Genomic DNA, 12310 nt, shown 5'->3' with positions numbered 1-12310 from the left:
AAGTGTAAAACCTGCGTAGCAACCACATCAAAGCTCTGTGAAACTTTTTAGGATGGTTACCAGACAAGACCACCCTCTTTTCAGTGTTTTCGTAGCAAGATAATTTTTAAGGTAGTTACTTGTGCAACAATGGAACTTCCATTCTCCTCCAATGAATACCACTTCCTCTAGCACATGGAAATGGGGGCCTCGGATCATTTGCTCAACATTTGGGTGGAGGATTAAACCCATAGCCAAAACTTGATTGAACACATGATACAATGAAGTGAAGCATTTTGTGCAGATTTTATCTCCTGCAAAGTTATGTTAGATAAATAAATGAGAATAATGGAGCATCCTTGTTGCAGTAGCTACATGCTTTGCATGTGTATCTACCCAGAGATGCATGCATTAGGGACAGATATTGATTCAAGTATTAAAAAAGAAACTAGAGCAGAATTTGGTTAATGATCTAGACATTATTCTATTGTTAGTTCATTAGATTAGAGATGGAGTATCTGAACCCAGCATCAGGCAGAAAGGTCCTGAGTTGGATCCGTAACTAACCTTTATCTCTGGCTTTAGCTGGGGCACTATATTTGATCACAGCACCCTTTAGTTCCTTCACTGGTCTCTAATCTCTGAAGGTGTGGCTGGGACCAGGATTGGGCTCACCTCTGACGTGCCATTACCTATCCCCATTCAGTCGTGAGGCCCAGAGTTTCACCAAAGTCTTATTGAAAGGGAGATTATTGTGTATTTATGGATCACAGTTGTTATTTGGGAGTGAAAGAGGCTACGACGTGATTTTTCAGTAATGGACGTTGGGGGAAGCGCTGGAGGGAGGGCAGCTAATCGACAGGGAGACATGCTTTCTAACAGCTGGTCACAGAACAGTGGAAGCCTGCTGTTCTCTCTTTTGGATGGGGTAATGGTGTGTGCTCTAAAGTGAATGAGGAAATAATAATAAAGCAAAATTAGGAGAGAGGTGCAGTAATGAAATATTCCCATGGTGACTTCCCTGACATTATCTACACCTGCCAGCAGCACTTAAGGTTTTATGCATCTATTCACATTACAATTTTCACCTATTTCTTCCACGTGTTGTATTGGCTGCTGTCTTCTAATTAAGATTTAATTGTCAGGCTTGCAATGCTGGAGTGCTATGGCATAAACCTGACCTCTGGTTATAGCTGAGCTGAGGATTGTTCATTATATTGTACTAGTATCCTCAGTTGCAAGCCAATTACACCTCTCAGACACATAAATTATCTTCTGAGAGAGAGAGAGAGAGAGAGAGAGAACATGGTAAATATAGCAGGTGAAGAGGGGGTGGGAAAACAGCTCACAAGAGTCCAAAGGCGACTTCACCTGTTGCTGTTAACCAGGATGTGACTAGTATGTCATATAATGAATTGTGATACACTTTAATTCTCAATCAGTGTCATCTCTGTTATTTCCACTTCACATTTGTGAGTTGGTTTAATTTCCTTTACCAGGAAAGTTGTTTACAATGTTAGTTAACTTATTGAATGCCAAGGCAAGCACATTCTCTGGCTCCTCTGGAACATATTAACTCTTCTTCAATGCTGTGCTTACTAAATTATTATCGGTTTTGAAAAAATACAAGTGCCATGTCTGTGTAGACCTGATTAATGTGATTATGGTGCATCAGAGTGAAACATCTGTCAGGGGTTTTACTGCTCGGAATTTAAAACAATAATAAGGGAGCATCTTGAACACTTATGTTCATCTTCTGTTAAGTAGTACAACTTGGAGTGTACCTACATAAAATGTCAACACTTATGACAAAGTGTTTTTTTTCATCAAGTTACAGTTAAGTTTGTATTGAACATAAAGATAAGCCTTAATTTCCACAACAAACTTCTTCAGAGTTGAACCAAGTAAAAAAACAACAGAAAAGAACATTTCTGGTAACACTCAGTGGGTCAGGCAACATCTCTGGAGACAAAGTTAGGTTGATGATTTTTCATCAGAACTATATTTCTGCAATTATTCTCCATTGTGCCATACAGATGTACCATCCAGGGAACAGGTGATTTTAAACCTAGTATTGTGCGATTAATTAACTAATACTATTATAGTCAGGGGCCCTTTGGGCAAGAGTGAAAGGTATCAGTAAACAAGCAGTGACTAACATTTAAAAAATTAATGCATAATTTTCAATGTGTATATCGGATGCAAGACCTTAGGCTAAAGTGGTCGACCTGTGGCTAAGAGAAGTTAAAGGTAAAGGTAATGTGTTCAGTTCTGGTCTCCCTACCTAAGGAGCAATGTACTTGAGATAGAGGGAGTGCAACAGAGGTTTACCAAATGGATCCCTGGGACGGGAATTGTTCAGCGAGGAGAGATTAAGCAGACTGGAGTTATACTTTGCAAAGTTTAAAAGGATGAGAGATGACCTCATTGAAATGTACAGAATTCTTATGGTCTTGACAGGGTAGGTGCAGTGATAATGTTTCACCTGGTTGGGGTGTCAAGAACCAGAGGTAACTGTCTCAAAACAAGGGGTTGGGCAGTTAGAGCTGAGATGAGAAGAAATTTCTTCACCCAGAGGGTGACGCATCTTTGGAGTTCTCTATCCAAGAGAACCGTGAGCATTCAGTACAGAGATGAGAGTTTTGCATATTAAAGGAATCATTAAACTAGTGCAGGAAGGTGGTGCTGAGGTAAAAAGATCAGCCCTGATCTAATTCAATGGCAGCACAGGTATGAGGGACTGACCGGCTTCTTGCACTCCTCTTTCTTGGGTTTGTATGTTGGTTTTCCCCAGAGGGAACAGGCGTTTTGTAGTTAAAGGAGTAGCTATTCAGCCTCTTGAGCCAGCAGCCAGCAAAATCTGCCACAGGCATGATATCTACCTGTACTAACAATGGAGTCATACAGTACAGATGGGGCCTTCAGCTCACTGCGTCTGCTCGGCACATGAAACACTGATCCCAATCTTCCTCTTGCATCCCCATCAACTCTTGCCTAACTCCTCCCCCCCTCCCATCCCCCAACCCCTCCTCCACACACACCAGTTGTCCTGCCATCCGTCTACACTAGGGCCAAGTTAACCTAACAAATAGAGCAAACCGGGGGAAACCCATGCAATTACAGGAAGAACATGCAACTCCACACAGACCCAAGGTCGGGATTGAACCTGGGTGCCTGGAGCTGTGAGGCAGCAGCACTGACCACTCTGCGGCCATAACAATGCTGTCATCCAGCTAGAGCCAGCGTTCAATATCCTCTCCAACTGAGTGTTCATTGGCTCAAGTAATACTTGCCTACGTGACCATTGGTTGGTAGGGTAATGCTGTGAGAAAGAGGGGCCAAACTAGGTCAAATGATGAAGTTGTGTACCTCACCAGAAACACTCTTCTCAGTCTGTTATACTATAATGGTAATTATTGATTAGCATGTTCACTTTTATAATCCATATTCATAATATGTATCTCTAACAATGTTCTTCTACTCATACAATAGACCTACTCTACACTGCATCCTTTGCCAATGTAATTGCCCTTTGTCTTTTTAAAACCATTTAATTCAACATAATTTTTCCTTTTCAGATCGAGGAGCTGCAGGTGAAATTGCAACATGCCGAGGCGGATCGGGAACAGCTGCGGGCAGATCTGCTGCGGGAGCGAGAGGCACGGGAACACTTGGAAAAAATGGTGAAAGAGCTTCAGGAACAACTCTGGCTGAAACCAAGCAACTCCACTACCAATAAAGTGGTTTCAAAAGACAGTGAAATTTAAAAGAAAAATACACAAAACTGTGTGTGGCTGCGTGTGCGTGAGTGTGTTTGTGTGAACGTATGTGTATATGTTCACACATACACACGGAGGATACAAGAGTTGGCTGTTTTCGGAGAAAGAATGTTACTTCAGACACACGCACTGAAACTACCCTCCCCTAACGACACAGTACCACACAGAAAATGTGTGCCTGCCATCCTGCCAGACTTCAGACATTAAACTGTTTCTGAGATACTTTAATACGGTTAGTGACAGCACCGAGGATTTTTTTTCCTGCTATTTAGGGTTTTTTTTCTACAGCGCATCACAAGATGTACAGGATTCCTGGACAACTGTCAAATATTGTACCAAATAAAAGGGAGGAGGAACAAAAAGGGGTGGGGGGAGGGGTAGCAGTGCTCTCTCTGGTAATTTACAGAACTCTTCAAATTCTACTTTTGTAATAAGCTATTGAAGTACAGAAACAAAGAAAAACTGTTTTGAAAACAGAAGACTTGATTTTAAACCAAGTTTGAAATATGTGCAGTTGTTATGAAAACTTGCTTTCTCCTTGATGCGTCTCATGTGGTTTCCCCAGGACTGCCCATTGTGTCAGCTGCTGTTGCTCCCCAGAACTCTCCAATTTTTTTTCTTCCGGATTTAAATCACCATGAGTCAAATCGGAAGCCATGGAACAACTTTACTGCAACACCCCTCCTTTTTTTAAAAAAAGATAAATAGCTCGTGGAGCCTTTCAAAGACTTTTTCATTTCCTCTCCTCCCACCCTCCCCAACCACCATCTCTGTGTTTAGTTGGATTATTTTCAGCTGGAGGGGATATTAAATACTTGCTTGGCCTTATCAGCAACAGAGCATTCTCTGGAAAGACTTGAAATTTTTCTGGTTTTATTTTTGTTTGAGAGAAGTGATCACAGTGTGATTCTAACTCCAGTACACTTCAGTGAAAAGAAGAAAATGGATGGAGAGAGAGGGAAATATCACAAAGAAAACGGGGACAGTTGTTAAGAGATTACAAGCAACAGAAGAAAAATCGTTATAATTGGGACACCATTCCAAAATATGTTTTTTTTGCAAAATTTAGTAAATTTTACCAAAGCAGCATTTTGTACCTGCTGCTTTTCTCTGTTCACAGTATTTACAGTGCTCTTTTGTTCATCAATATTATTGCATTTTTTTCAGGATTCTTTTTTTGTTTTTCTGCATTGTACCGTTCGGTGATTCATTGTGTTTGCTGAACTAACATTTACAGAGTACAGGATCAATTGGGTGTCTTGCTTACTAAGATACATGTATATGTGTGTGTGTGTGTGTTCGCGCCCCATTAAGAATCAGTGATCGAACTATTGGCTTTTAAACATACTGCAACTGGGCAAAATTCACATTGACACAACTTCTGCACAGAACAAATCTGATTTCATTCTATAAATCCTTCTTTCTATCGGAAGAATTTGTTGTATTTTAATTCACTTCCTCTGGAGGAGATAGGTTCTGTGCCTTATTTCGGTCGCGTGAACTGTGTCAGTTCTTTATTCAGACACCCAGATTTAGTACCAAGTAGGTCTGAGGTACTCCATTGGAGGAAACGAGAATTTTGATCTTTCTGACTTACTGCACATTTTTTTGTCTCCCACCTCCAACCCACTCTCAAGTTTCACCCACAATGAACATTCCCCTCCCCTCTCCCACCAATAACACTGTTACATTTTCTCATTGACAAAGCCTTCCATCACTTCCATCCAAAATCCAGAATGTGACATGAAGCCACACCCACTGAACTTTCCACCCTGTCCTGCTAACCTCGAGTGTTGGGGTGGGGTTGTTGGAACAATTATGACAAAACATATATGTTGTGCCTCTGCTGCGTTTTCTAAAACCTAGCCAGGACCCAATAAGATCTAGTAATCTGATGTTAGTGTAATGCTCTAATGTAAACTACATTAATGTTTTTCTCTCTTAATACTTAAAAGACATCCGCTGCTGTGTTTCATTAATAAGGATAAAAAATATATTTATCACGGAATGAATAAAAGCAAAAAAAAAGTGTTTTAAAATATTCTGCATGAATCCAGTATAATCGCCATTGTTACTGTGAGATTTAAGAGGCAGGTCTTCAGAATTTAGGTACAAATGAAAGCTATCAATTGGAAGAGTTGACAGGGCAGCTCAAGTGTTGTGGGTATGTATGATGTTGAACATAAGTCTGGAGGAAACGGGGTGAACATTTGTAAACTTTCTTAAGGGTGCAACAGTGGATTGTGATAATCCCAACATGCTACGGGATCCAGATTCACTTTTGTGAATACAAAACTTTAATACAAACACATAACAATTCCCCTGTTATGAGTGCAATGCAAATGGAACATAGATCACGCTTATGCAATTATGTGGGATATTTCTGCTTTATCTGTTTTTTTTAATGGGAAGACTCGATATCTTTCATATGCATGGAGTTACAATATTTCTACCATACAGTACTCTTTAACGGGCATTAAAACTTGTATATTTAAAGGGTTTTATGTTTATATAATATGCAAAAAAGATCAGCCTTATATGTCATTATTCTCTTTTCTGGTGTCTCATACAATCTGTTTTATTGACTTTTTCTTGTTTGATACAGTAATGCAAAAAAGGAGGAGCAGAGCAGTAGCAGCCACTGACTTCCCTGGCAGAAGAGATGTCTTTTTGTTTTGTGTTTTTGTAAGCGGCTTATTGTTCAGTCGGTAGTGATGATTCATGTTACTTTAATACAAAAGTTTCAAATAGTGGGGGGATAAAAGGCAAAAAAAAATTCAGGAAAAAAATTTTTTTAAATGATACATTCTTCAGCAATAATGCTTTATATCTGAGGGGCAGCTAACTACAGCTGGGTTTTTGCACCAATAATGTCCAGAGTTACTTGATGGAAAAAAATTGTTCAAATAGTTTTTAGTTAAATCTTAATAGAGTTTTGCATGCAGATGAGAAGAGTACAGAAGAGGGTTGATTACAGTAATAGTTTTTCATGTTTTTATGTTAATGTAGTGTTTTTATTTGTAATTTTTTATACCAGTTAGTTTCCTTGTGTGTGGTATGCGAGGGTTGTCTTTTTTTTTAAGTAATGTATACATAAACACATAAAGCAGTATTTAATCCTTTAACACACAGTAACACAATAATCTATTATTTTATGGTGCGGTCTCTGTTTTGACTCTACTATCCCCATTGCTATTGTTTTATGGTCAACTGGTGCCAGTTATTTCCATATCATAACAAGGGATTTTTTTAATGAAAACCAACTCCTGCTTTGAATAAGAGTCATGAGCCTTCTATTCAAGGGGACCTATTGGCATAAAAACCCAGTTATCATTTTAAACTGCTTCACTATGAACTAGCCAGTGTACAAAAAACCCTGTAAATACTTTTTTTTTCATTTTATGCTCTGTATTATAAGTGTATATTGTGCTCACCTCCAATATTTTTTCTGATCTTTAATATGTCATAGTTGTCTTGTTATTGGATTGTGTTATTGCCTGAATTACTGCAGTCAGTAATTGCTCCAAAGGAATCACTTTGAAATGGGTTCCAGCTTTACCTGCACCCTCCCAAACTCCTTTTTTAATGTTTGAGAAATTCAACTTTAATCTTTACTTTCCCCCCCCCCACCCCACCCAATATTAAGGCTGTTTTTCTTAAAACAAAGCGTCATATTTTTACTCTCCTTAGAATAATTTTCAGAAGAATGAACAATTGCTATTTGCAACAGTTGATCTGGAATGACACTGTATTTGGGCCTCTTTACTGCGTCCTCATTCTACATCAGCCAGCAGGACTCTCGGTCGCATTACCTATGCATTTCAACATATTTATATTTGATTTTCTTTCATACGTAAGCTGCTGCTAAGATAAGCAACTTAATTTCCAATCTTTAGAACTATTTTTATGTAATAATAAATGTATGCTTTCTTGTTTATAAATGCCTAAACAAAAAAACTGCTTGGCTTATTTATCTAGTGCGCTGTGTACCTGTCTGCCCCTTCCCCTCTTTCCTTTCCACCATTCCACTCCCTGACCTTCCTACCAGTAATGTAAAATAAAGGACTTGATGAGATATGTAAGAAATAGCAATGCAAAACCACAGTTTGCAATGGACACAGTGACTGAATGTACAGTGTATAGATGGCATTACCATAAATAAAAAATGTTTGCCCAGAACATGGTTTTTCATCTTTCTGACGATCCATATCTTAAAACGGTGTTCTTCTCCCAATGTATGTGGTTTCCTTCTGCAGCCATTGCCACTGAAAGCTATAATGAGTCGCCCTCATAAATATTCTTTTACATAGGGTATTGGTTTATTGGGTACGGTCAGGTCAGATCAACTGTGCTTGATCCTTGTACAGGTGACAAACTGAACCAGTACAGAGTCTTAAAGAGAGGACACAGAGAGAGAGAAACCAGTCAGTGCCAGATTCCTCACTTCCTCCAACTCCCTTGAACTAGTTTTTGCCTCTTGCTAAAATGCAGCAACCCTCTGATACTTTGGCCAAGTTGTTTGCTGGCTGGTTGATGAAAGGATGCACAGCCCAGCACAATCCAGTACTTGCACACGGCCACTTACACCCAAAATGTGGAGCACCACACGGCAGGGAGAACTCCCGTTAGTTTGGTTCTCCCTAGCTTAATGATACCAGGGGCCAATGAGAGGTCAGTAATTGCTGGTCCATCTGAAATTGAATAATTCAACCCTGGCTGATCTTGGATCCTTTGTGAGTGTATTAGTGGTCCCTACTGACAGTCCCTTTACCAACCAGACTGTAGAGGCGGAGGCACCGCACAATCCTGCAATGTCTGGGGAAAAGTGACTGTGGGAAAAGTAAGTGGCCCGGCTTCTGATAAAGCGTGATTCTGGAAGGCAGAATCGACAGATTTTACTTTGTAACCTTCAGCCGTGGCATTCTTAGTTTAATGGTCTCAATAGTTATTCACAAGGATGAAAAATCCTCCTTTGGCCCATCCATTCCAGTCCATGCAGAAATCTTTGACACCATTCTGTTTTTGTGGGCACATTTCCAAGTCAAGGTATTCCTGCAGCTGGGTTTGCCAGTGTTAAGTTGATGGAATTTACTTGCGCAAATATCTCCAGGTTGCCCTAATTAGTTGGATTCCCAGATGAGCACCCAAGCATTTCGGGGGAAGTTGCTACTGCTGCTGGGTGTCTGCACAGTGCAACCAGTCTGGTTTCCCTCCAAGCAACCTGAATCTCTTTAAGAGAGTTGAAAATTCTTATGGGGGTGGAGATTAATTTACTTGCAGGTTTTAAACTAAATGTCCCTCAAAAACAGGAAAGAAGTTTCTACTAATGTCACAAGATCCCAAAGGTCTGTACAGGAACCAAAGTACTTTGATAGTGTAAGCACTGTTGGGCCAGCCCAGCACTCCCTCAGTATTGTGCTGAAGTACCAGCCTGGTTTACATCCCAGAGTGGGACGTGAACCCACAATCTTTTGGTCTGAATTTGCCCAAGCCACAGATGCTCCTGTGGCTTCTGGTCAGTGTTGCCATGACGGGAACAACCACAGAAGAATTATACTGGCAGTGTTTCCTCTTCCCTCTCAGTCTCATCCCAGACTGCTAACTTAACACCTTTTGCCTCCTCAGATGCTGCTTAATCCACTGGTTCTTCCAATGTTAATGTTTTTTTGTACCATTGATGAGTTATCCTGTTATGTCTGCTCTTTTGAATATTGTCATCTTCATCAAAAAAATCTTAATGAACCCTCTTCCCCTGGTTCAGTTCCATGTAAAATAGATTAAATATTGCAACTGCAGAGAAAAATCCAGCCTATATTCCATTGTTGGGTTATTAACTGCCCTTTTGAGTACTTCCATTACCTCAGAGGCCACTGCAGACCAATTGGTCAAACTGTTAATAAGTTCCCATGTGAAGTTGTCTACTGTTTAGAGGAATAGGTGTGAGTATAATTTAATGAGCAAGGTATCGAATGCTCCAAACCTGACTGGCAGTGGAAGTTTTGTTTCTGAGATCAAGTAGCACAGTGTCCTTGCATGGAAATATATCACAGTTCATTCACCAGCACCGGGTCTACATCCTGCAATTCCCTCTCATCAGCACAATGGGAGTATTTGAGGACACGGACACAAGCACCTTCTGAAGGGCCGGTAGGGAAAGGCAATAAATGCTGAGCAAATAACATGATGGGTTCTGGAGAAAGATCATTGGACCTGAAATATTAACTCTGTTTCTCTCTCCCAGGGCGCTGCCTGACCTACTGAGCATTTCCAGCATTTTCTGTTGTTATTCTAGCTAAGAAAATTACTCCCCAAATCCTATTAATAAAATGCTGATATATGCACGATGGGCTGAATAGTCTCAGTGTGAGCAGTGATGCTTCTATTATGCCATTTCTTTGGCTTTCTGGCATACCCACACAGCACAGTAATCACATCCATTGTATCCATGCCTTTACAGATTTAGACCTATCCATGGTTTTCCCCAAGTATGATCTGACCACCTCTTCAGAGTGTGGCATTTATTGGGACTCAAGTTCTACTTCCATCTTTTATTTGACTTTATACCTGTTCTTGCATCAGCAATTGTGCTGATACTTCTTCAAGATTTGGTGCATTATAAACAAAACACCTGGAGAAGGGGTGCAAACATCACACTTCGGTAATAAATTAGTTTGGCACAACATTGTGGGCTGAAGGGCCTGTTCCTGTGCTGTACTGTTCTATGTTCTATAAAGCACAGAGCCAAGGATGAGGCAGGTTGGATCCGTAATTTGGGTTTTGTCATGGTTTCTCTGGGAATCTGGCTGCTCACTTCTGATCGTGCAATGGGCCCCAAGACTGGGCAAGGAAATGAAGGTGGGAATTTCATTCAAGACTTCTCATGATCTCCAAGTGTGGGCTGGGAACTTCTCTTCTTCTCAGCTGAGTATCAGTAATGCTGTGAAGAGCTGTAAGCTGTTTTATGAAACCAATCCTTAATTAATGTCTCTAGAAATAAGTACAAAGCCTCTTGAATTGGAAAAGAGACCTTAAACCTCAATGTTTGTTAACAGCCTTGTTGGAGCTAAAGGCTAATGAGGACTCTGCAAGCTCCACTGTGATTACTGTAGCACACAGCAGAACAGCAAGGGTTGAGGCAGGTGGGGGGAGAGGCAAGGATCAGAGAGGCTGTACCTTGGAGATCTGTTCAGGTCTATTATGCTTGCTAGCATGTCAGCAGAGAATTGTGGGGCAAAGGATGAGTTCCCCAAAGTGCTTGTCTTTTTGTTATCTTTCTTATGCTTAAAGAAATAATTTGTTCCCAGAGCACCTTTAATGACTACAGGATGTCCCAACACACTTCACAGCTGTTGCAATGTGCTTGAGTAGTAACCACTATGTAATCTGTAAACCATTGCCACCAACATACCCAGCAAGTCCCACAAAGGGCAACAGAAAAATGACCAAGTAACTTGCTTGTAGAGATTCTGGCGAAGGATAAGTATTGGCCAGAATACTGAGTGGAAGCAAAGAGTGGCCAGGTGATCTTTTGCATTCACCTAGTCTTGGTCTAATATTTCATCTGAAAGGCAACGCCACCAACAATGCTGCACTCACCTCACCTGGGTATGTTACTTGAGTGTTGAACATGGACCTGTGACTGACTGAGCAAAGACAAATGCTTTGGTTAATATTTGCACACGAAACAAGAACACAAGCTCTTCATTCCTTACATTGACTGTATAATTTTTAAAAATAACAGAATAGTGCGGGGCCATTTTGAGAAGGCACATGGAAGGTGTGCAGTTGTACCCGAGGATCACAAGTGAGTTCCCTGTAATTCCCTACTGTGTCACCATCTCTTGCTATGTGCACAGGTGAGAGGCTCTGGTCTAGCTGTTCTCCTGCATCCCACCAGCGCTGGCAGTTCAATGGCCAAGCAACCAATCGGTGCTAGCCCACTGGAGCTCTAAATCTCGAAGGATTGATTGGAACCAATCACGGCCAGGAGGCTGCTCCCTGAAGCTTGACTTCAGCAGCCTCTTGTGCTGCCAGTGGTGCTCAGTCTGTACATTAGATCACTACAAGGTACAGCAGGACTTACAGCCATTCAGCCTATAAACCCTGCCCCAGTATTTTGTATCCCCATGAGCTGCTTTATCTCATCAGCACTGTCCTGCTTCCTCTCTCTAACCACTTCAACTTTTCCAGCTCTCCCGATGCCTGGACTGGCTTCAACTGCTCGACTGATTAAACTCACTTCTGCACCATCCAAAGCAGCTCCTGGAGGTTTCTACTGCACCGCCTCTGAGGTCATGAGCTCACTCCCACAGCCGCCCACACTTAACACTTCAATTTACTAACCACAAATCACGGGTTTACAACTTGAACATCAGCAAAATTCCCCAGTGGAAGGAAATGGTTTGACCTCACAGTAAAACTCACTGGCACTGGTCACCTTGTTGTGCATCAAATGAGCTGTCCTTAACTGGATTTTGGTAACTCACTGAAGAATATAAATTTAGAAATGTAACTCTCCTCCCTTCATTTAAAGTAAGTCTTCACTTAAATAC

At 40.9% G+C, this 12310-nt stretch overlaps 1 protein-coding gene across 1 annotated transcript in view; it reads left to right on the top strand.

Annotated features, from left to right (window-relative positions):
- Positions 1-7931, top strand: part of skia (v-ski avian sarcoma viral oncogene homolog a) — a 149854-nt gene extending 141923 nt beyond the window's left edge. The window contains exon 7 of the mRNA XM_052039393.1: positions 3558-7931. Within this exon, the coding sequence (XP_051895353.1) occupies positions 3558-3746 (189 nt within the window). The 3' untranslated portion in view covers positions 3747-7931. The remainder of the gene's footprint in view (positions 1-3557) is intronic.
- The last annotated feature ends 4379 nt before the right edge of the window (positions 7932-12310 follow it).

Source organism: Pristis pectinata, chromosome 26 (assembly GCF_009764475.1).
Source record: "Pristis pectinata isolate sPriPec2 chromosome 26, sPriPec2.1.pri, whole genome shotgun sequence".
Lineage (NCBI taxonomy): Eukaryota > Metazoa > Chordata > Chondrichthyes > Rhinopristiformes > Pristidae > Pristis > Pristis pectinata.
This window is presented reverse-complemented; position numbering and strand designations above follow the sequence as displayed.